The 26,457-nt window shown below is 50.3% G+C and overlaps 1 protein-coding gene across 1 annotated transcript in view; it reads left to right on the top strand.

The window, feature by feature from the left end:
• The window catches only part of LOC137324929 (ADAMTS-like protein 2), a 330,648-nt gene that overhangs the window by 289,433 nt on the left and 14,758 nt on the right, over positions 1-26,457 (top strand). Inside the window, exons 16-18 of the mRNA XM_067989619.1 lie at positions 14,343-14,513; positions 17,349-17,525; positions 23,357-23,501. Of these exons, the coding sequence (XP_067845720.1) occupies positions 14,343-14,513; positions 17,349-17,525; positions 23,357-23,501 (493 nt within the window). The remainder of the gene's footprint in view (positions 1-14,342; positions 14,514-17,348; positions 17,526-23,356; positions 23,502-26,457) is intronic.

The following is a 26,457-nucleotide window of genomic DNA, read 5'->3' as shown; positions in this document are numbered from 1 at the left end:
CCCACACTGATGTCAACACAGAGACACACTCACCCCACACTGACATTAACACACAGGCACTCTCACCCTCCACTGACATTAACGCACAGACACTCTCACCCCACACTGACATTAACGCACAGACACTCTCACCCCACACTGACATGAACACACGGACACTCTCACCCCACGCTGATGTCAACACGCAGACACTCTCACCCCACACTGACATTAACACACAGACACTCTCACTCCACACTGACATTAACACAGACACACTCTCACCCCACACTGACATGAACACACAGACATGCTCACCCCACACTGATATTTGCACAGAGACTCTTTCACCCCTCACTGAGATTAACACGGGGACACTCTCTCCCCACACTGACAATAACACACAGACACTCTCACCCCACACTGACACTCTCACCCCACACTGACATGAACACACAGACACTCTCACCCTGCACGGACATTAACACGGGGACACTCTCACCCCACACGAACTTTGACACGGGGACTCTCTCATTCCACCCTGACATGAACACACAGACACTCTGACCCCACACTGATATTAACACACAGACACTCTCACCCGACACTGACATTAACAAACAGACACTCTCACCCGACACGGACATGAACACAGAGACACTCTCACCCCACACTGAAATTAACACACAGACACTCTCACCCCACACTGACATGAACACAGAGACACTCTCACCCCACACTGATATTAACACACAGACACTCTCACCCGACACTGAAATTAACACACAGACACTCTCACCCCACACTGACATGAACACAGAGACACTCTCACCCCACACTGATATTAACACACAGACACTCTCACCCGACACTGAAATTAACACACAGACACTCTCACCCCACACTGACATGAACACAGAGACACTCTCACCCCACACTGATATTAACACACAGACACTCTCACCCGACACTGAAATTAACACACAGACACTCTCACCCCACACTGAAATTAACACACAGACACTCTCACCCGACACTGAAATTAACACACAGACACTCTCACCCCACACTGAAATTAACACACAGACACTCTCACCTCACACTGAAATTAACACACAGACACTCTCACCCCACACTGACATTAACACACACACACTCTCACCCCACACTGAAATTAATATACACACACTCTCACCACAAACTGACATGAACACGCAGACACTCCAAACCAAACACTGACATGAACACACACAGACAATCTCACCCCACATTGACATCAACAGAGACGCTCTCACCCCACACGGACATGAACACGGGGACACTCTCACCCCACACTCACTTTAACACAGAGACACTCTGACCCCACACTGACATTAACACACAGACACTCTCACCCCACACTGACATTTACACAGAGACACTCTCACCTCACACTGACAGTAACTCACAGACACTCTCACCCCACACTGACATTAACAGAGACACCCTCACCCCACACTGACATTAACACACAGACACTCTCACCCCACACTGACATTAACACACAGACACTCTGACCCCACACTGACATTAACACAGGGACACTCTCACCCCACACTGACATTAACACACAGACACTCTCACCCCACACTGACATTTACACAGAGACACTCTCACCTCACACTGACAGTAACTCACAGACACTCTCACCCCACACTGACATTAACAGAGACACCCTCACCCCACACTGACATTAACACACAGACACTCTCACCCCACACTGACATTAACACACAGACACTCTGACCCCACACTGACATTAACACAGGGACACTCTCACCCCACACTGACATTAACACACAGACACTCTCACCCCACACTGACATTAACACAGGGACACTCTCACCCCACACTGACATTTACACAGAGACACTCTCACCCCACACTGACAGTAACTCACAGACACTCTCACCCCACACTGACATTAACAGAGACACCCTCACCCCACACTGACATTAACACACAGACACTCTCACCCCACACTGATATTTACACAGAGACACTCTCACCCCACACTGACATTAACACCCAGACACTCTCACCCCACACTGACATTAACACAGAGACACTCTCACCCCTCACTGACATTAACACAGAGACACTCTCACCCCACACTGACATTAACACAGAGACACTCTCACCCCACACTGACATTAACAGAGAGACACTCTCACCCCTCACTGACATTAACACAGAGACACTCTCACCCCTCACTGACATTAACACACAGACACTCTCACCCCACACTGACATTAACACAGAGACACTCTCACCCCACACTGACATTAACACAGAGACACTCTCACCCCACACTGACATTAACACAGAGACACTCTCACCTCACATTGACATTAACACACAGACACTCTCACCCCACACTGACATTAACACAGAGACACTCTCACCCCACACTGACATTAACACAGAGACACTCTCACCCCACACTGACATTAACACACAGACACTCTCACCCCACACTGACATTAACACACAGACACTCTCACCCCACACTGACATTAACACAGAGACACTCTCACCCCACACTGACATTAACACAGAGACACTCTCACCCCACACTGACATTAACACACGGACACTCTCACCCCTCACTGACATGAACACACCGACACTCTCACCCCACACTGACATTAACACAGAGACACTCTCACCCCACACTGACATTAACACAGAGACACTCTCACCCCACACTGACATTAACACAGAGACACTCTTACCGCACACTGATATTAACACAGAGATACTCTCACCCGACACCGACATTAGCACAGAGACACTCTCACCCCACACTGACATTAACACACGGACACTCTCACCCCACACTGACATGAACACAGAGACACTCTCACCCCACACTGACATTAACACGGAGACACTCTTACCCCACACTGATATTAACACAGAGACACTCTCACCCCACACTGACATTAACACAGAGACACTCTCACCCCACACTGACATTAACACAGAGAGACACTCTTACCCCACTCTGACATTAACACAGAGACACTCTCACCCCACACTGACATTAACACAGAGACACTCTCACCCCACACTGACATTAACACAGAGACACTCTCACCCCACTCTGACATTAACACAGACACACTCTCACCCCACACTGACATTAACACAGACACACTCTCACCCCACACTGACATTAACACAGAGACACTCTCACCCCACACTGACATGAACACACAGAGACACTCTCACCCCACACTGACATGAACACACAGAGACACTCTCACCCCACACTGACAGTAACACAGAGACACTCTCACCCCACACTGATATTAACACACGGACACTCTTACCCGACACTGACATTAACACAGAGAGACACTCTCACCCCACACTGACATGAACACACAGAGACACTCTCACCCCACACTGACAGTAACACAGAGACACTCTCACCCCACACGGACATTAACACAGGGACACTCTCACCCCACACTGACATTCACACACAGAGACACTCTCACCCCACACTGACATTAACACACAGACACTCTCACTCCACACTGACATTAACACACAGACACTCTCACCCCACACTGACATTAACACACAGACACTCTCACCCCACACTGACATTAACACAGAGAGACACTCTGACCACACTCTGACATTAACACAGAGACACTCTCACCCCACACGGACATGAAGACAGGGACACTCTCACCCCACACTGACATTAACACACAGACACTCTCACCCCACACTGACATTCACACACAGAGACACTCTCACCCCACACTGACAGTAACACACAGACACTCTCACCCCACCCTGACATTAACGCACAGACACTCTCACCCCACACGGACATTAACACGGGGACACTCTCACCCCACACTGACATTCACACACAGAGACACTCTCACCCCACACTGACATTAACACACAGACACTCTCACCCCACACTGACATTAACACACAGACACTCTCACCCCACACTGACATCAACAGAGACACTCTCACCCCACACTGACATCAACAGAGACACTCTCACCCCACACTGACATTAACACAGAGACACTCTCACCCCTCATTGACATTAACACAGAGACTCACTCACACCACACTGACATTTACACAGAGACACTCTCACCCGACACTGACATTAACACAGAGACACTCTCACCCCACACTGACATTAACACAGAGACACTCTCACCCCACACTGACATTAACACAGAGACACTCTCACCCCACACTGACATTAACACACTGACACTCTCACCCCACACTGACATTTACACAGAGACACTCTCACCCCACACTGACATTAACACAGACACACTCTCACCCCACACTGATATTAACACAGAGATACTCTCACCCGACACTGACATTAACACAGAGACACTCTCACCCCACACTGACATTAACACAGAGACACTCTTACCCCACACTGATATTAACACAGAGATACTCTCACCCGACACTGACATTAACACAGAGACACTCTTACCCGACAATGACATTAACACAGAGAGACACTCTTACCCCACTCTGACATTAACACAGAGACACTCTCACCCCACACTGACATTAACACAGACACACTCTCACCCCACACTGACATTAACACAGAGACACTCTCACCCCACACTGACATGAACACAGAGACACTCTCACCCCACACTGACATTAACACAGAGACACTCTTACCCCACACTGACATTAACACACAGACACTCTCACCCCACACTGACATTAACACAGAGACACTCTGACCCCACACTGACATTAACACACAGACACTCTCACCCCACACTGACATTAACACACAGGCACTCTCACCCCACACTGACATGAACACAGAGACACTCTCACCCCACACTGACATTAACACGCGGACACTCTCACCCCACACTGACATCAACAGAGACACTCTCACCCCACACTGACATTAACACGCAGACACTCTCTCCCCACACTGACATTAACACACAGACACTCTCACCCCACACTGACATCAACAGAGACACTCTCACCCCACACTGACATTAACACAGAGACACTCTCACCCCACACTGACATTAACACAGAGACACTCTCACCCCTCACTAACATTAACACACAGACACTCTCACCCCACACTGACATTAACACAGAGACACTCTCACCCCTCACTGACATTAACACACAGACACTCTCACCCCACACTGACATTAACACAGAGACACTCTCACCCCACACTGACATTAACACAGAGACACTCTCACCCCTCACTGACATTAACACACAGACACTCTCACCCCACACTGACATTAACACACAGACACTCTCACCCCACACTGACATTAACACAGAGACACTCTCACCCCTCACTGACATTAACACACAGACACTCTCACCCCACACTGACATTAACACAGAGACACTCTCACCCCACACTGACATTAACACAGAGACACTCTTACCCGACACTGACATTAACACAGAGAGACACTCTTACCCCACTCTGACATTAACACAGAGACACTCTCACCCCACACTGACATTAACACAGACACACTCTCACCCCACACTGACATTAACACAGAGACACTCTCACCCCACACTGACATGAACACAGAGACACTCTCACCCCACACTGATATTAACACAGAGAGACACTCTTCCCCCACTCTGACATTAACACAGAGACACTCTCACCCCACACTGACATTAACACAGAGACACTCTCACCCCACACTGACATTAACACACAGACACTCTCACCCCACACTGACATTAACACAGAGACACTCTGACCCCACACTGACATTAACACACAGACACTCTCACCCCACACTGACATTAACACACAGGCACTCTCACCCCACACTGACATGAACACAGAGACACTCTCACCCCACACTGACATGAACACAGAGACACTCTCACCCCACACTGACATCAACAGAGACACTCTCACCACACACTGACATTACCACGCAGACACTCTCACCCCACACTGACATTAACACAGAGACACTCTCACCCCACACTGACATTAACACAGAGACACTCTCACCCGTCACTGACATTAACACACAGACACTCTCAACCCACACTGACATTAACACAGAGACACTCTCACCCCTCACTGACATGAACACAGAGACACTCTCACCCCACACTGACATTAACACACTGACACTCTCACCCCACACTGACATTTACACAGAGACACTCTCACCCCACACTGACATTAACACAGACACACTCTCACCCCACACTGATATTAACACAGAGATACTCTCACCCGACACTGACATTAACACAGAGACACTCTTACCCGACACTGACATTAACACAGAGAGACACTCTTACCCCACTCTGACATTAACACAGAGACACTCTCACCCCACACTGACATTAACACAGACACACTCTCACCCCACACTGACATTAACACAGAGACACTCTCACCCCACACTGACATGAACACAGAGACACTCTCACCCCACACTGACATTAACACAGAGACACTCTTACCCCACACTGATATTAACACAGAGAGACACTCTTACCCCACTCTGACATTAACACAGAGACACTCTCACCCCACACTGACATTAACACAGAGACACTCTCACCCCACACTGACATTAACACACAGACACTCTCACCCCACACTGACATTAACACAGAGACACTCTGACCCCACACTGACATTAACACACAGACACTCTCACCCCACACTGACATTAACACACAGGCACTCTCACCCCACACTGACATGAACACAGAGACACTCTCACCCCACACTGACATTAACACGCGGACACTCTCACCCCACACTGACATCAACAGAGACACTCTCACCCCACACTGACATTAACACGCAGACACTCTCTCCCCACACTGACATTAACACACAGACACTCTCACCCCACACTGACATCAACAGAGACACTCTCACCCCACACTGACATTAACACAGAGACACTCTCACCCCACACTGACATTAACACAGAGACACTCTCACCCCTCACTGACATTAACACACAGACACTCTCACCCCACACTGACATTAACACAGAGACACTCTCACCCCTCACTGACATTAACACACAGACACTCTCACCCCAAACTGACATTAACACAGAGACACTCTCACCCCACACTGACATTAACACAGAGACACTCTCACCCCTCACTGACATTAACACACAGACACTCTCACCCCACACTGACATTAACACACAGACACTCTCACCCCACACTGACATTAACACAGAGACACTCTCACCCCTCACTGACATTAACACACAGACACTCTCACCCCACACTGACATTAACACAGAGACACTCTCACCCCTCACTGACATTAACACACAGACACTCTCACCCCACACTGACATTAACACAGAGACACTCTCACCCCACACTGACATTAACACAGAGACACTCTTACCCGACACTGACATTAACACAGAGAGACACTCTTACCCCACTCTGACATTAACACAGAGACACTCTCACCCCACACTGACATTAACACAGACACACTCTCACCCCACACTGACATTAACACAGAGACACTCTCACCCCACACTGACATGAACACAGAGACACTCTCACCCCACACTGATATTAACACAGAGAGACACTCTTCCCCCACTCTGACATTAACACAGAGACACTCTCACCCCACACTGACATTAACACAGAGACACTCTCACCCCACACTGACATTAACACACAGACACTCTCACCCCACACTGACATTAACACAGAGACACTCTGACCCCACACTGACATTAACACACAGACACTCTCACCCCACACTGACATTAACACACAGGCACTCTCACCCCACACTGACATGAACACAGAGACACTCTCACCCCACACTGACATGAACACAGAGACACTCTCACCCCACACTGACATCAACAGAGACACTCTCACCCCACACTGACATTAACACGCAGACACTCTCACCCCACACTGACATTAACACAGAGACACTCTCACCCCACACTGACATTAACACAGAGACACTCTCACCCCACACTGACATTAACACAGAGACACTCTCACCCCTCACTGACATTAACACACAGACACTCTCACACCACACTGACATTAACACAGAGACACTCTCACCACACACTGACATTAACACAGAGACACTCTCACCCCTCACTGACATTAACACACAGACACTCTCACCCCACACTGACATTAACACACAGACACTCTCACCCCACACTGACATTAACACAGAGACACTCTCACCCCACACTGACATTAACACAGAGACACTCTCACCCCACACTGACATTTACACAGAGACACTCTCACCCCACACTGACATTAACACACAGACACTCTCACCCCACACTGACATTAACACAGAGACACTCTCACCCCACACTGACATTAACACAGAGACACTCTCACCCCACACTGACATTTACACAGAGACACTCTCACCCCACACTGACAGTAACACACAGACACTCTCACCCCACACTGACATTAACACACAGACACTCTCACCCCACACTGACATTAACACACAGACACTCTCACCCCACTCTGACATTAACACACAGACACTCTCACCCCACACTGATATTAACACACAGACACTCTCACCCCACACTGACATTAACACACAGACACCCTCACCCCACACTGACATTAACACACAGACACTCTCACCCCACACTGATATTAACCCACAGACACTCTCACCCCACACTGACATTAACACAGAGACACTCTCACCCCACACTGACATTAACACAGAGACACTCTCACCCCACACTGACAGTAACACACAGACACTCTCACCCCACACTGACATTAACACACAGACACTCTCACCCCACACTGACATTAACACACAGACACTCTCACCCCACTCTGACATTAACACACAGACACTCTCACCCCACACTGATATTAACACACAGACACTCTCACCCCACACTGACATTAACACACAGACACCCTCACCCCACACTGACATTAACACACAGACACTCTCACCCCACACTGATATTAACCCACAGACACTCTCACCCCACACTGACATTAACACAGAGACACTCTCACCCCACACTGACATTAACACACAGACACTCTCACCCCACACTGATATTAACCCACAGACACTCTCACCCCACACTGACATTAACACAGAGACACTCTCACCCCACACTGACATTAACACACAGACACTCTCACCCCACACGGACATTAACACAGGGACACTCTCACCCCACACTGACATTCACACACAGAGACACTCTCACCCCACACTGACAGTAACACACAGACACTCTTACCCCACCCTGACATTAACGCACAGACACTCTCACCCCACACGGACATTAACACAGGGACACTCTCACCCCACACTGACATTCACACACAGAGACACTCTCACCCCACACTGACATTAACACACAGACACTCTCACCCCACACTGACATTAACACACAGACACTCTCACCCCACATTGACATCAACAGAGACACTCTCACCCCACACTGACATTAACACAGAGACACTCTCACCCCACACTGACATTAACACACAGACACTCTCACCCCACACTGACATTAACACAGAGACACTCTCACCCCACACTGACATTAACACAGAGACACTCTGACCCCACACTGACATTAACACACAGACACTCTCACCCCACACTGACATTAACACACAGGCACTCTCACCCCACACTGACATGAACACAGAGACACTCTCACCCCACACTGACATGAACACAGAGACACTCTCACCCCACACTGACATCAACAGAGACACTCTCATCCCACACTGACATTAACACGCAGACACTCTCACCCCACACTGACATTAACACAGAGACACTCTCACCCCACACTGACATTAACACAGAGACACTCTCACCCCTCACTGACATTAACACACAGACACTCTCACCCCACACTGACATTAACACAGAGACACTCTCACCCCTCACTGACATTAACACACAGACACTCTCACCCCACACTGACATTAACACAGAGACACTCTCACCCCACACTGACATTAACACAGAGACACTCTCACCCCTCACTGACATTAACACACAGACACTCTCACCCCACACTGACATTAACACAGAGACACTCTCACCCCTCACTGACATTAACACACAGACACTCTCACCCCACACTGACATTAACACAGAGACACTCTCACCCCACACTGACATTAACACAGAGACACTCTCACCCCACACTGACATTTACACAGAGACACTCTCACCCCACACTGACATTAACACACAGACACTCTCACCCCACACTGACATTAACACAGAGACACTCTCACCCCACACTGACATTAACACAGAGACACTCTCACCCCACACTGACATTTACACAGAGACACTCTCACCCCACACTGACATTAACACAGAGACACTCTCACCCCACACTGACATTAACACACAGACACTCTCACCCCACTCTGACATTAACACACAGACACTCTCACCCCACACTGATATTAACACACAGACACTCTCACCCCACACTGACATTAGCACACAGACACCCTCACCCCACACTGACATTAACACACAGACACTCTCACCCCACACTGATATTAACACACAGACACTCTCACCCCACACTGACATTAACACAGAGACACTCTCACCCCACACTGACATTAACACACAGACACTCTCACCCCACACTGACATTAACGCACAGACACTCTCACCCCACACGGACATTAACACAGGGACACTCTCACCCCACACTGACATTCACACACAGAGACACTCTCACCCCACACTGACAGTAACACACAGACACTCTTACCCCACCCTGACATTAACGCACAGACACTCTCACCCCACATTGACATCAACAGAGACACTCTCACCCCACACTGACATTAACACAGAGACACTCTCACCCCACACTGACATTAACACACAGACACTCTCACCCCACACTGACATTAACACAGAGACACTCTCACCCCACACTGACATCAACACAGACACACTCTCACCCCACACTGACATTTACACAGAGACACTCTCACCCCACACTGACATCAACAGAGACACTCTCACCCCACACTGACATTAACACACAGACACTCTCACCCCACACTGACATCAACAGAGACACTCTCACCCCACACTGACATTAACACACAGACACTCTCACCCCACACTGACATTAACACACAGACACTCTCACCCCACACTGACATCAACAGAGACACTCTCACACCACACTAACATTAACACACAGACACTCTCAACCAACACTGACATTAACACACAGACACTGTCACCCCACACTGACATTAACACACAGGCACTCTCACCCCACACTAACATTAACACACAGACATTCTCACCCCACACTGACATGAACACACAGACACTCTCACCCCACACTGACATTACCACAGAGACACTCTCACCCCACACTGACATTAACACACAGACACTCTCACCCCACACTGACATTAACACAGAGACACTCTCACCCCACACTGACATTAACACAGAGACAGTCTCACCCCACACTGACATTAACACACAGACACTCTCACCCCACACTGACATTAACACACAGACACTCTCACCCCACACTGACATTAACACAGAGACACTCTCACCCCACACTGACATTAACACACAGACACTCTCACCCCACACTGACATTAACACAGAGACACTCTCACCCCACACTGACATTAACACACAGACAATCTCACCCCACACTGACATTTACACAGAGACACTCTCACCCACACTGATATTAACACACAGACACTCTCACCCCACACTGACATTAACACACAGACACTCTCACCCCACACTGACATCAACAGAGACACTCTCACCCCACACTGACATTTACACAGAGACACTCTCACCCACACTGATATTAACACACAGACACTCTCACCCCACACTAACATTAACACACAGACACTCTCAACCAACACTGACATTAACACACAGACACTCTCACCCCACACTGACATCAAAAGACAGACACTCTCACCCCACACTGACATTAACACACAGACACTCTCACCCCACACTGACATTAAAAGACAGACACTCTCACCCCACACTGACATTAAAAGACAGACACTCTCACCCCACACTGACATTAAAAGACAGACACTCTCACCCCACACTGACATTGAAAGACAGACACTCTCACCCCACACTGACATTAACACAGAGATACTCTCACCCCACACTGATATTAACACACAGACACTCTCACCCCACACTGACATTAACACAGACACAGTCTCACCCCACACTGACATTAACACACAGACACTCTCACCCCACACTGACATTAACACGCACACACTCACCCCACACTGACATTAACACAGACAATCTCACCCCACATTGGTGGTAACACACAGACACTCTCACCCCACACTGACAATAACACACAGACACTCTTCCCCCCACACTGACATTAACACACAGACACTCTCACCCCACACTGACATTAACACACAGACACTCTCACCCTACACTGATGTTGACACACAGACACTCTCACCCCACTTTGACAGTAACACAAAGACAATCTCACTCCACACTGACATTAACACACAGGCAATCTGCCCCCACACTGACATTAACACACAGGCAATCTCACCCCATGCACACATTAACACGCAGCCATCTTCACCCAACTTTGACTTTAACACACAGATATTCTCACCCCACACTGACATACAGACACAGGCACTCCTGCCCCTCATGGCTGTTACCAGTGACCTCAGGGCCCGAGTTACACACTGGCAACTCATTGAGCTGCCCCACTGATTCTTGTCTTTCATTGTGTCTTGTTGTTGACTAAATTTGCGAAATGTTTCGGACCCGTTTGAAAAATATCACAAAACCAGATGTTACCGAATTCCTGTTTTCCAGACAGACTAGAATTGACCATCTCTTGATGGGATATCAGGCATGGTGTCCCCCAGAAGGGAGGGAGATGCACTGGTTGGACTGTTGTTTTATCCCTGTTGGTAGGCTGGTTTCAGAATGGTGTTGGTAGGTGCTTGTCAGCCTCTCCCTCAGCTAGACAATGCCTTCATGAGAGAAAGGGAGCCAACCCCAAATAAAAACAACATCCAACATCTGGTCTTGTATGACTCGAGATGTCTTCTATCTCAATGAACCAGGACCAAATCCGTTGTCTTTGGCCTTTGCCACCAACTCCATCCCCCTCCCCAGACACTGTCACGGGCTGACCCAGACTGCTCGCAGTCTCAGCTTGTTCAAACTGAGCTTCTGACCCTGTACCATCTCCAACACAGAGACCGCCTACCTTCACCGCTTAAACGTTGCCTACATCCGCCCCTCCCTCATCCCATCTGCTGCCCAAACCCTCATCCGTGCTTTTGTCTACTTTGGACTCAATTCTTCAATGCTCTCCTGGCCAGCCACCTGTCTTCCACTCGCTGTCATCTTCAGGACATCTAAAACTCTGCTGCTCGTATCCCATCCCGCACCACGTCCTGCTCCTTCATCAGCCCTGTCCTCCATGATCTACATTTGACCCTGGTCCCTCAATGCCTCATGTTTGAAATTCTGTCGTGTTTCAATCCTTTCATGGCCCCGTCCCTCTCTATTTATGTAACCTCCTCCAGCCCAACAATTCTGCCCCCTATTCCTCTGACTCTGGCCTCTTGTGCTTCTCCCCCTCTGCCACTCCCTTTGCCCCCCCGTTGGTGGTCATGCCTTGGTCCCATGCTTTGCCTCACCACCTCCCTTTTCTCCTTAAAACCCACCTCTTTGACCAAGCTTTTGGTTACCCCTCCTAATATGTCTTTATTCAGCTAGGATTCCATTTTTTTTCCTGTGAAGCACTTTGGGACGTTTTCTATGTTAAAGGCGCTCTATAAAGTAAGTTTTTTTTTAATACTCATTCTCGGGATGTGGGCATCGCTGGCAAGGCCTGCCTTTATTGCCCATCCCCAATTGCCCTTCAGAAGCTGATGGTGATCAGCCATCTTGAACCGCTGCAGTCCGTGTGGTGAAGATTCTCCCACAGTGCTGTTAGGAAGGGAGTTCCAGGATTTTGACCCAGCGACGATGAAGGAACGGCGATATATTTCCAAGTCGGGATGGTGTGTGACTTGGAGGGGAACGTGCAGGTGGTGTTGTTCCCAATGCATCTGCTGCCCTTGTCCTTCTCGGTGGTCGAGGTCGTGGGTTTGGGAGGTGTTGCCGACGAAGCTGCTGACGGTGACATTATCCATTTACGTTCATTTCTAAGACGTGCTTTCACTCTTTCCCTTTGAAGTGCTCGGGAGCCTGCGGAGAGGGTCGGATGACACGCTATGTGGTTTGCAGGAACAACGATGGGAAGGTCTTGCCGGACTCGCAGTGCGACTTGACAACGAAGCCTCTGGCAGCACATCCCTGCGGAGATAAAGACTGCCCCCCGCACTGGGTGTCACAGGAGTGGGAACAGGTACGTTCGTGAACGAACACATGCTGCGGGATCGGCAGGGACAAGTAGATCTGCTGGAGCTAACAGCCGATGCCGGCATTCCCTCCAGTCTCCTGAGAAAAGAAAGACAAAACAAAAATAATACAGAACGCATTTGACCTTTTTCATCATAAAAGAAAGATTTCTCACAGGGCGCCTTGTGTTAAGAGGGAAATATCTGAAAGTGCAGTGGCTATTGTTAGAGACACAGGTGGAAGCTATTTACTGCACAGCACGATCGCACAAATTGTGATAAGATACCTGACCAGCTAATGTGTTTCTGCTGCTTTCTCCCTCTCTCAGGCTCCCTCAGGCTCTCAGTTTGTTGCTTCTCTCTCTCAGTGACGGACTGGGAGCCTAAGAGGGACTGGGAGCCCGGGGGAGGGGAGTGACGGCCTGGGAGCCCGGGAGAGGGGAGTGACACTTTGGATACAAAACTGGCTTAGTGACAGAAGGCAGAGGGTGATGGTCGAAGGTTGTTTTTGTGACTGGAAGCCTGTGGCCAGTGGGGTACCACAGGGATCGGTGCTGGGTCCCTTGCTGTTTGTGGTCTACATTAACGACTTGGATATGAATGTAAAAGGTATGATCAGTAAGTTCGCTGATGATACAAAAATTGGTAGGGTGGTAAATAGCGAGGAGGATAGCCTCAGTCTGCAGGACGATATCGATGGGTTGGTCAGATGGGCGGAACAGTGGCAAATGGAATTTAACCCGGAAAAGTGCGAGGTGATGCACTTTGGAGGGACTAACAAGGCAAGGGAATACACAATGAATGGGAGGACCCTAGGCAAGACAGAGGGTCAGAGGGATCTTGGTGTGCAAGTTCACAGATCCCTGAAGGCGGCGGAACAGGTAGATAAGGTGGTAAAGAAGGCATATGGGATACTTGCCTTTATTAGCCGAGGCATAGAATATAAGAGCAAGGAGGTTATGATGGAGCTGTATAAAACGCTGGTTAGGCCACAGCTGGAGTACTGTGTGCAGTTCTGGTCGCCACACTACAGGAAGGATGTGATCGCTTTGGAGAGGGTGCAGAGGAGATTCACCAGGATGTTACCAGGGCTGGAGCGCTTCAGCTATGATGAGAGACTGGGAAGATTGGGTTTGTTTTCCTTGGAGCAGAGGAGGCTGAGGGGGGACATGATTGAGGTGTACAAAATTATGAGGGGCACAGATAGGATGGATACTAAGGAGCTTTTTCCCTTCGTTGAGGGTTCTATTACAAGGGGGCATAGATTCAAGGTAAAAGGCGGGAGGTTTCGAGGGGATTTGAGAAAGAACTTTTTCACCCAGAGGGTGGTTGGAGTCTGGAACTCACTGCCAGAAAGGGTTGTGGAGGCAGGAACCCTCACAACATTCAAGAAGCATTTGGATGAGCACTTGAAATGCCATAGCATACAAGGCTACGGACCAAATGCTGGAATATGGGATTAGAGTAGACAGGGCTTGATGGCCGGCACGGACACGATGGGCCGAAGGGCCTCTATCCGTGCTGTATAACTCTCTATGACTCTCTCTCTATGACAGCCTGGGAGCCCGGGAGAGGGGAGTGACAGACTGGGAGCCCGGGAGAGAGGAGTGACAGACTGGGAGCCCGGGAGAGGGGAGTGACAGCCTGGGAGCCCGGGAGAGGGGAGTGACAGACTGGGAGCCCGGGAGAGGGGAGTGACAGACTGGAAGCCCGGGAGAGGGGAGTGACAGACTGGGAGTCCGGGAGAGGGGAGGGACAGCCTGGGAGCCCGGGAGAGGGAAGTGACAGACTGGGAGTCCGGGAGAGGGGAGTAACAGAGTGGGAGCCCGGGAGAGGGGGGCGACAGACTGGGAGCCCGGGAGAGGAGAGTGACAGACTGGGAGTCTGGGAGAGGGGAGGGACAGACTGGGAGTCCGGGAGAGGGGCATGACAGATTGGGAGTCCGGGAGAGGGGAGGGACAGACTGGGAGTCCGGGAGAGGGGAGTGACAGACTGGGAGCCCGGGGGAGGGGAGTGACAGCCTGGGAGCCCGGGAGAGGGGAGTGACAGCCTGGGAGCCCGGGAGAGGGGAGTGACAGACTGGGAGCCCGGGAGAGGGGAGCGGCAGAGTGGGAGCCCGGGAGAGGGGAGCGGCAGAGTGGGAGCCCGGGAGAGGGGAGGGACAGAGTGGGAGCCCGGGAGAGGGGAGGGACAGACTGGGAGTCCGGGAGAGGGGAGGGACAGACTGGGAGCCCGGGAGAGGGGAGTGACAGCCTGGGAGCCCGGTGGAGGGGAGGGACAGAGTGGGAGCCCGGGAGAGGGGAGTGACAGAGTGGGAGCCCGGGAGAGGGGAGCGACAGCCTTGTTGTTGGAAAGAGACTTACGAATGCAGCCCAAGGATTTAACAAAGTCTGACAGCCTGAGGACTCATTTGCTGGGCTATGGGGAAAAGGCTAGGCAGTGGGACTAATTGGATAGCTCTTTCAAAGAGCCGGCTCAGGCACGACGGGCTGAATGGCCTCCTCCTGTGCTGTAAGATTCTTGGCCCTTCAAGAAAAGGCCATTCGGCCCATCACGAGGCAGCTTTTGTATTCCCTTGGGACCTCAGTGTGACATCAGCCAGCTCTCTGAAGTTCTGTCGACTCCTCCTATTGGACGATAGGGCTGCGGGAGGTGCAGCTGACAGCATTGTTGTAATGTTGACCCTTGTCTTACGCATGGGTCATAGAGATTTTTGGGGAGGGAGGATTTTTAGCTAGAAAGTAGTTTGGGTTGTCTGCCGATAGCTCTCAAGTTCCCCCTGGTGCAGGGTGTTGGTAGGGACTGACTGTGTAATGAACGGTGTTGACCTGATCCCTCTCTAGTGCAACGCCACCTGTGGCCGGGGTAGGAAGACCCGAAGAATTCTGTGCGCAGGCTTAGAAAATGGAGCTTATAAGGAGTACGAGGAGAACCAGTGCGGACACTCCAAGAAGCCGGACGAGGAGGCGGCCTGTTTCGAGAGGCCCTGCTCAAAGTGGTTCAAAACATCCTGGTCGCAGGTGAGCAAACTTGATGGCCCCAGATCACCAGGAATCTGTTGTGTCTGACTGATTCATGTGAAGAGAGTGCGACTGTCCCTTTGTGTACCGCGGTAAATTCAAGTAATCTTTGCTCTGTTCATTTCTTTAATTCCGTTTTCCTTTTCTGCACAAGTTTTCCCCCTTTGTTTTCTTGTGATGTTTCCCGGTCTGACATCTCGTTCCCCATTCTCCCGTCCTGCTGTCAATGTCTCCTGACATCTCGTTCCCCATTCTCCCGTCCTGCTGTCAACGTCTCCTGACATCTCGTTCCCCATTCTCCCGTCCTGCTGTCAATGTCTCCAGACATCTCGTTCCCCATTCTCCCGTCCTGCTGTCAACGTCTCCTGACATCTCGTTCCCCATTCTCCCGTCCTGCTGTCAACGTCTCCTGACATCTCGTTCCCCATTCTCCCGTCCTGCTGTCAACGTCTCCTGACATCTCGTTCCCCATTCTCCCGTCCTGCTGTCAACGTCTCCTGACATCTCGTTCCCCATTCTCCCATCCTGCTGTCAATGTCTCCAGACATCTCGTTCCCCATTCTCCCGTCCTGCTGTCAACGTCTCCTGACATCTCGTTCCCCATTCTCCCGTCCTGCTGTCAATGTCTCCAGACATCTCGTTCCCCATTCTCCCGTCCTGCTGTCAACGTCTCCTGACATCTCGTTCCCCATTCTCCCGTCCTGCTGTCAATGTCTCCAGACATCTCGTTCCCCATTCTCCCGTCCTGCTGTCAACGTCTCCTGACATCTCGTTCCCCATTCTCCCGTCCTGCTGTCAACGTCTCCTGACATCTCGTTCCCCATTCTCCCGTCCTGCTGTCAACGTCTCCAGACATCTCGTTCCCCATTCTCCCGTCCTGCTGTCAACGTCTCCAGACATCTCGTTCCCCATTCTCCCGTCCTGCTGTCAACGTCTCCAGACATCTCGTTCCCCATTCTCCCGTCCTGCTGTCAACGTCTCCAGACATCTCGTTCCCCATTCTCCCGTCCTGCTGTCAATGTCTCCAGACATCTCGTTCCCCATTCTCCCGTCCTGCTGTCAACGTCTCCTGACATCTCGTTCCCCATTCTCCCGTCCTGCTGTCAATGTCTCCTGACATCTCGTTCCCCATTCTCCCGTCCTGCTGTCAACGTCTCCAGACATCTCGTTCCCCATTCTCCCGTCCTGCTGTCAACGTCTCCAGACATCTCGTTCCCCATTCTCCCGTCCTGCTGTCAACGTCTCCAGACATCTCGTTCCCCATTCTCCCGTCCTGCTGTCAACGTCTCCAGACATCTCGTTCCCCATTCTCCCGTCCTGCTGTCAATGTCTCCTGACATCTCGTTCCCCATTCTCCCGTCCTGCTGTCAACGTCTCCAGACATCTCGTTCCCCATTCTCCCGTCCTGCTGTCAACGTCTCCAGACATCTCGTTCCCCATTCTCCCGTCCTGCTGTCAACGTCTCCAGACATCTCGTTCCCCATTCTCCCGTCCTGCTGTCAACGTCTCCAGACATCTCGTTCCCCATTCTCCCGTCCTGCTGTCAATGTCTCCAGACATCTCGTTCCCCATTCTCCCGTCCTGCTGTCAATGTCTCCTGACATCTCGTTCCCCATTCTCCCGTCCTGCTGTCAATGTCTCCTGACATCTCGTTCCCCATTCTCCCGTCCTGCTGTCAATGTCTCCTGACATCTCGTTCCCCATTCTCCCGTCCTGCTGTCAATGTCTCCTGACATCTCGTTCCCCATTCTCCCGTCCTGCTGTCAATGTCTCCTGACATCTCGTTCCCCATTCTCCCGTCCTGCTGTCAATGTCTCCTGACATCTCGTTCCCCATTCTCCCGTCCTGCTGTCAACGTCTCCTGACATCTCGTTCCCCATTCTCCCATCCTGCTGTCAATGTCTCCTGACATCTCGTTCCCCATTCTCCCGTCCTGCTGTCAATGTCTCCTGACATCTCGTTCCCCATTCTCCCGTCCTGCTGTCAATGTCTCCTGACATCTCGTTCCCCATTCTCCCGTCCTGCTGTCAACGTCTCCTGACATCTCGTTCCCCATTCTCCCGTCCTGCTGTCAACGTCTCCTGACATCTCGTTCCCCATTCTCCCGTCCTGCTGTCAATGTCTCCTGACATCTCGTTCCCCATTCTCCCGTCCTGCTGTCAACGTCTCCTGACATCTCGTTCCCCATTCTCCCATCCTGCTGTCAATGTCTCCTGACATCTCGTTCCCCATTCTCCCGTCCTGCTGTCAACGTCTCCTGACATCTCGTTCCCCATTCTCCCGTCCTGCTGTCAATGTCTCCTGACATCTCGTTCCCCATTCTCCCGTCCTGCTGTCAACGTCTCCAGACATCTCGTTCCCCATTCTCCCGTCCTGCTGTCAACGTCTCCAGACATCTCGTTCCCCATTCTCCCGTCCTGCTGTCAACGTCTCCAGACATCTCGTTCCCCATTCTCCCGTCCTGCTGTCAACGTCTCCAGACATCTCGTTCCCCATTCTCCCGTCCTGCTGTCAATGTCTCCAGACATCTCGTTCCCCATTCTCCTGTCCTGCTGTCAACGTCTCCTGACATCTCGTTCCCCATTCTCCCATCCTGCTGTCAATGTCTCCTGACATCTCGTTCCCCATTCTCCCGTCCTGCTGTCAATGTCTCCTGACATCTCGTTCCCCATTCTCCCGTCCTGCTGTCAATGTCTCCTGACATCTCGTTCCCCATTCTCCCGTCCTGCTGTCAATGTCTCCTGACATCTCGTTCCCCATTCTCCCGTCCTGCTGTCAATGTCTCCTGACATCTCGTTCCCCATTCTCCCGTCCTGCTGTCAATGTCTCCTGACATCTCGTTCCCCATTCTCCCGTCCTGCTGTCAACGTCTCCTGACATCTCGTTCCCCATTCTCCCATCCTGCTGTCAATGTCTCCTGACATCTCGTTCCCCATTCTCCCGTCCTGCTGTCAATGTCTCCTGACATCTCGTTCCCCATTCTCCCGTCCTGCTGTCAATGTCTCCTGACATCTCGTTCCCCATTCTCCCGTCCTGCTGTCAACGTCTCCTGACATCTCGTTCCCCATTCTCCTGTCCTGCTGTCAACGTCTCCTGACATCTCGTTCCCCATTCTCCCATCCTGCTGTCAATGTCTCCTGACATCTCGTTCCCCATTCTCCCGTCCTGCTGTCAATGTCTCCTGACATCTCGTTCCCCATTCTCCCGTCCTGCTGTCAACGTCTCCTGACATCTCGTTCCCCATTCTCCCGTCCTGCTGTCAATGTCTCCTGACATCTCGTTCCCCATTCTCCCGTCCTGCTGTCAACGTCTCCTGACATCTCGTTCCCCATTCTCCCGTCCTGCTGTCAATGTCTCCTGACATCTCGTTCCCCATTCTCCCGTCCTGCTGTCAATGTCCTGGCATAACTAAGAAGCGCCAGGGAACATAACTCCTCTCTCATTCTCAAATACATAAACAACACCACCTTCATCGTCGCTGGGTCAAAATCCTGGAACTCCCTTCCTAACAGCACTGTGGGAGAACCTTCACCACACGGACTGCAGCGGTTCAAGAGGGCGGCTCACCACCACCTTCTCAAGGGTAATTTGGGATGGGCAATAAATGCTGGCCTCGCCAGCGACGCCCACATCCCATGAACGAATGATAAATCATTTAAAGCCAGTGCACAGGGACAAAAAGCAATCAAAAAGGCTGATAGAAAGTTGGCCTTTATCTCAAGGGGGCTGAAATACAAAGGGGTGGAAGTTATGTTACAGCTGTACAAATCCTTGGTCAGACCTCATTTCGAGTACTGTGTTCAGTTCTGGGCACGGCATCTCAAGAAGGATATATTGGCCTTGGAGGGGGTGCAGTGCAGATTCACCAGAACGGGACTTAGAGGGTTAAATTATAAGGACAGGTAGCATAAATGTGGCTTGTATTCCCTTGAATTTAGAAGATTGAGGGGTGATCTGATCGAGATGTTAAAAGCACTTGATAGAGTGAATATGGAGAAACTATTTCCTCTACTGGGGGAATCAAGAATGAGGGGATATAATCTTAAAAGTAGATCTCAGCCATTCAGGAGTGAAATCAGGAAGCACTTTTTCACACAAAGGGCAGTGGAAATCTGGAACTTGGTCTCCCAAAAAGGCTATAGATGCTTGGGGTCAATTTGAGCTTTCAAGACTGAGATCAATAGAAATTTATTAGGTAAGGGTATCAAGGGATATGGAGCAAAGGCGGGCCGATGGAGTTAAGATACAGATCAGCCATGATCTAATAGAATGCCGGACAGGCTCGAGGGGCTGTTGACCTGCTCCTGTTCCTATCTTCTCCATTCACTCAACCCACTCCCCCACCATCGCTACGTTCCTCCGGTGGGAGGTATCATTGCTTCTGCTCAGTATCTCCCTGCTCCATGGGTCTGAGATCAGGAACTTGCCTCCTTCAACCCCTGCTCTGTGACACTGAACACTTACACACTTAGTGCGGTGTGGGACCGAGCGTGTCACTGTTCGTCTCAGCAAGATTTCAAAAACTCACTGGGGGGAGAAATTCTTCTCGGGCAGTAAATCGGGCGGAGTAGTGAGCCGGGCGGGGTGTGAATCGGGCGGAGTAGTGAGCCGGGCGGAGTGTAAAACGGGCGGGGTGTGAGCCGGGCGGGGTGTGAATCGGGCGGAGTAGTGAGCCGGGCGGGGTGTGAGCCGGGCGGGGTGTGAATCGGGCGGAGTAGTGAGCCGGGCGGGGTGTGAGCCGGGCGGGGTGTGAATCGGGCGGAATGTAAAACGAGCAGCCGATTTGCCATCGCCCGTCTTGCGCCTCTGCCCGAGATGGATTTCTACCCCTCTGCGTGCGGTGTACGAGCCCAGCTGCCGGGATCAGGATCCCTGCTTGGTTGTAGTCGTTTGCTGTCTGTAAGCTTGCTGAGCAATACTGCTGCAGGCGTCCTCCTCTCCCGGAGGTTAAACCTTAACAGTTATTTCCATCTCCGCCATCGCCTGCCAATATGGCGAACGGTTTAACCACTTGTGGAGCAGGTACTGACAGGAAAGGCGATCAGCCGGCACCGTGAGGAAAGGACTGTTCACATCACCAGGGTCTACGCATCAGTACACTGCAAACCAAGTATTAACACAATTATTATGATAATCTAACGGGTGATTTAAATCAAATACAAAATTAAAAGTTGTGGGGTAAAATCTATCTCAACCTGTATTGTTGAGCATTTCAGTGATTGTGAGTTCTCAGGTCAGTCCCCTTGTCGGAAATAAATGGGTCATAATGAAGATATATTTATAATGTACGTAGCCCATTCTATACCTGACCTGAGAGGGTCTGGTGGGACAGTGTAGAGAGAGCTTAACTCCACAGCTAACCAATTCTATACCTGACCTGAGAGGGTCTGGTGGGACAGTGTAGAGAGAGCTTAACTCCACAGCGAACCAATTCTATACCTGACCTGAGAGGGTCTGGTGGGACAGTGTAGAGAGAGCTTAACTCCACAGCTAACCCATTCTATACCTGACCTGAGAGTGCCTCATTGGTGGTAAGGAGGGAACTGTATTCTGCGTCTGACCCATGCGAGATCTGAGCTGGAAGTGCTTGATGGAGCAGTGCAGAGGAGTTATCCTTGAGGAGTGAATGCTTGATGGTGACACTGGGCAAATGTTCTATTCATGGACACTGGCACCCTACATCTTGAGAGCAAAAAAAGTATTCCTTCTGTGACAAAGGAAAGTGGTGCTGATAGTGCATTGGCTCTTGAACTGGCTTCGGATTGCTGTTGCATCAGGGAACCTGCAGCTGGTGCTGTCTGATAAATAACTGCAGTCTTTGTCCTGCACAGTGCAGTAAAACCTGTGGCAGTGGAGTCCAGGTTCGGGAGGTGAAATGTTACCAAGGAGATGAAGTTGGACAAGGATGCGATCCATCCACAAAACCAGAGGCAAAACAGACCTGCGAAGTTCAGCTGTGTCCAACAGATGCACCTGGTAAGAATGACTGAGGCATGCACACACATTGACAGTGCCATGCACATTGATGTACGACATATACCAGAGAGTTATATCGAGTGCACTCAAAGGGGCTACATCACCAAACTAATACACCCCCAGGGACCTATAACACCAATCTAATACACCCCCAGAGACCTACATCACCAATCTAATACACTCCCAGGGTCCGAAATCACCAATCTAATACACCCCCAGGGACCTATAACACCAATCTAATACACCCCAGGGACCTATATCACCAATCTAATACACACCCAGGGACCTATATCACCAATCTAATACACTCCCAAGGACCTACATCTGCAATCTAATACACCCCCAGGGACCTATATCACCAATCTAATACACTCCCAGGGTCCTATATCACCAATCTAATACACCCCCAGGGACCTATATCACCAATCTAATACACCCCCAGGGACCTATATCACCAATCTAATACACTCCCATGGACTTATATCACCAATCTAATACACCCCCATGGACCCATATCACCAATCTAATACACCCCCAGGGACCTATATCACCAATCTAATACACTCCCAGGGTCCTATATCACCAATCTAATACACCCCCAGGGACCTATATCACCAATCTAATACACTCCCAGGGTCCTATATCACCAATCTAATACACTCCCAGGGACCTATATCACCAATCTAATACACCCCCAGGGACCTATATCACCAATCTAATACACCCCCAGGGACCCATATCACCAATCTAATACACCCCCATGGACCTATATCACCAATCTAATACTCCCCAGGGACCCATATCACCACTCTAATACACCCCCATGGACCTATAACACCAATCTAATACACCCCCAGGGACCTATATCACCAATCTAATACACCCCCAGGGACCTATATCACCAATCTAATACACCCCCAGGGACCTATATCACCAATCTGATACTCCCCAGGGACCCATATCACCAATCTAATACACCCCCAGGGACCTATATCACCAATCGAATACACTCCCCAGGGACCTATATCACCAATCTAATACACCCCCAGGGACCTATATCACCAATCTAATACACTCCCAGGGACCTATATCACCAATCTAATACTCCCCAGGGACCCATATCACCAATCTAATACACCCCCAGGGACCTATATCACCAATCTAATACACCCCCAGGGACCTATAGCACCAATCTAATACACTCCCCAGGGACCTATATCACCAATCTAATACTCCCCAGGGACCCATATCACCAATCTAATACTCCCCAGGGACCCATATCACCAATCTAATACACCCCCAGGGACCTATATCACCAATCTAATACTCCCCAGGGACCCATATCACCAATCTAATACACCCCCAGGGACCTATATCACCAATCTAATACACCCCCAGGGACCTATAACACCAATCTAATACACTCCCAGGGACCTATATCACCAATCTAATACACCCCCATGGACCTATATCACCAATCTAATACACCCCCAGGGACCTATATCACCAATCTAATACACCCCCAGGGACCTATATCACCAATCTAATACACCCCCAGGGACCTATAACACCAATCTAATACACTCCCCAGGGACCTATATCACCAATCTAATACACCCCCATGGACCTATATCACCAATCTAATACTCCCCCAGGGACTTATATCACCAATCTAATACACCCCCAGGGACCTATATCACCAATCTAATACACCCCCATGGACCCATATCACCAATCTAATACACCCCCATGGACCTATATCACCAATCTAATTCACCCACATGGACCTATATCACCAAACTAATACACCCCCAGGGACCTATATCACCAATCTAATACACCCCCAGGGACCTATATCACCAATCTAATTCACCCCCATGGACCGATATCACCAATCTAATACACCCCCAGGGACCTGTATCACCAATCTAATACACCCCCATGGACCCATATCACCAATCTAATACACCCCCAGGGACCTATATCACCAATCTAATACACTCCCAGGGTCCTATAACACCAATCTAATACACCCCCATGGACCCATATCACCAATCTAATACACTCCCAGGGACCTATATCACCAATCTAATACACCCCCATGGACCCATATCACCAATCTAATACACTCCCAGGGACCTATATCACCAATCTAATACACCCCCATGGACCCATATCACCAATCTAATACACTCCCAGGGACCTATATCACCAATCTAATACACTCCCAGGGTCCTATATCACCAATCCAATACACCCCCAGGGACCTATAACACCAATCTAATACACCCCAGGGACCTATATCACCAATCTAATACACCCCCATGGACCCATATCACCAATCTAATACACCCCCAGGGACCTATATCACCAATCTAATACACCCCCATGGACCCATATCACCAATCTAATACACCCCCAGGGACCTACATCACCAATCTAATACACCCCCAGGGACCTACATCACCAATCTAATACACTCCCAGGGTCCTATATCACCAATCCAATACACCCCCAGGGACCTATAACACCAATCTAATACACCCCAGGGACCAATATCACCAATCTAATACACCCCCAGGGACCTATATCACCAATCTAATACACTCCCAAGGACCGACATCTGCAAACTAATACACCCCCAGGGACCTATATCACCAATCTAATACACTCCCGGGGTCCTATATCACCAATCTAATACACCCCCAGGGACCTATATCACCAATCTAATACACCCCCAGGGACCTATATCACCAATCAAATACACTCCCATGGACCTATATCACCAATCTAATACACCCCCAGGGACCTATATCACCAATCTAATACACTCCCAAGGACCTACATCTGCAATCTAATACACCCCCAGGGACCTATATCACCAATCTAATACACTCCCAGGGTCCTATATCACCAATCTAATACACCCCCAGGGACCGAAATCACCAATCTAATA

Source organism: Heptranchias perlo, chromosome 9 (genome assembly GCF_035084215.1).
Source record: "Heptranchias perlo isolate sHepPer1 chromosome 9, sHepPer1.hap1, whole genome shotgun sequence".
Taxonomy (NCBI): domain Eukaryota; kingdom Metazoa; phylum Chordata; class Chondrichthyes; order Hexanchiformes; family Hexanchidae; genus Heptranchias; species Heptranchias perlo.
The sequence above is the reverse complement of the archived record's forward strand: the minus strand, read 5'-3'. Positions and strand labels throughout refer to the sequence as shown.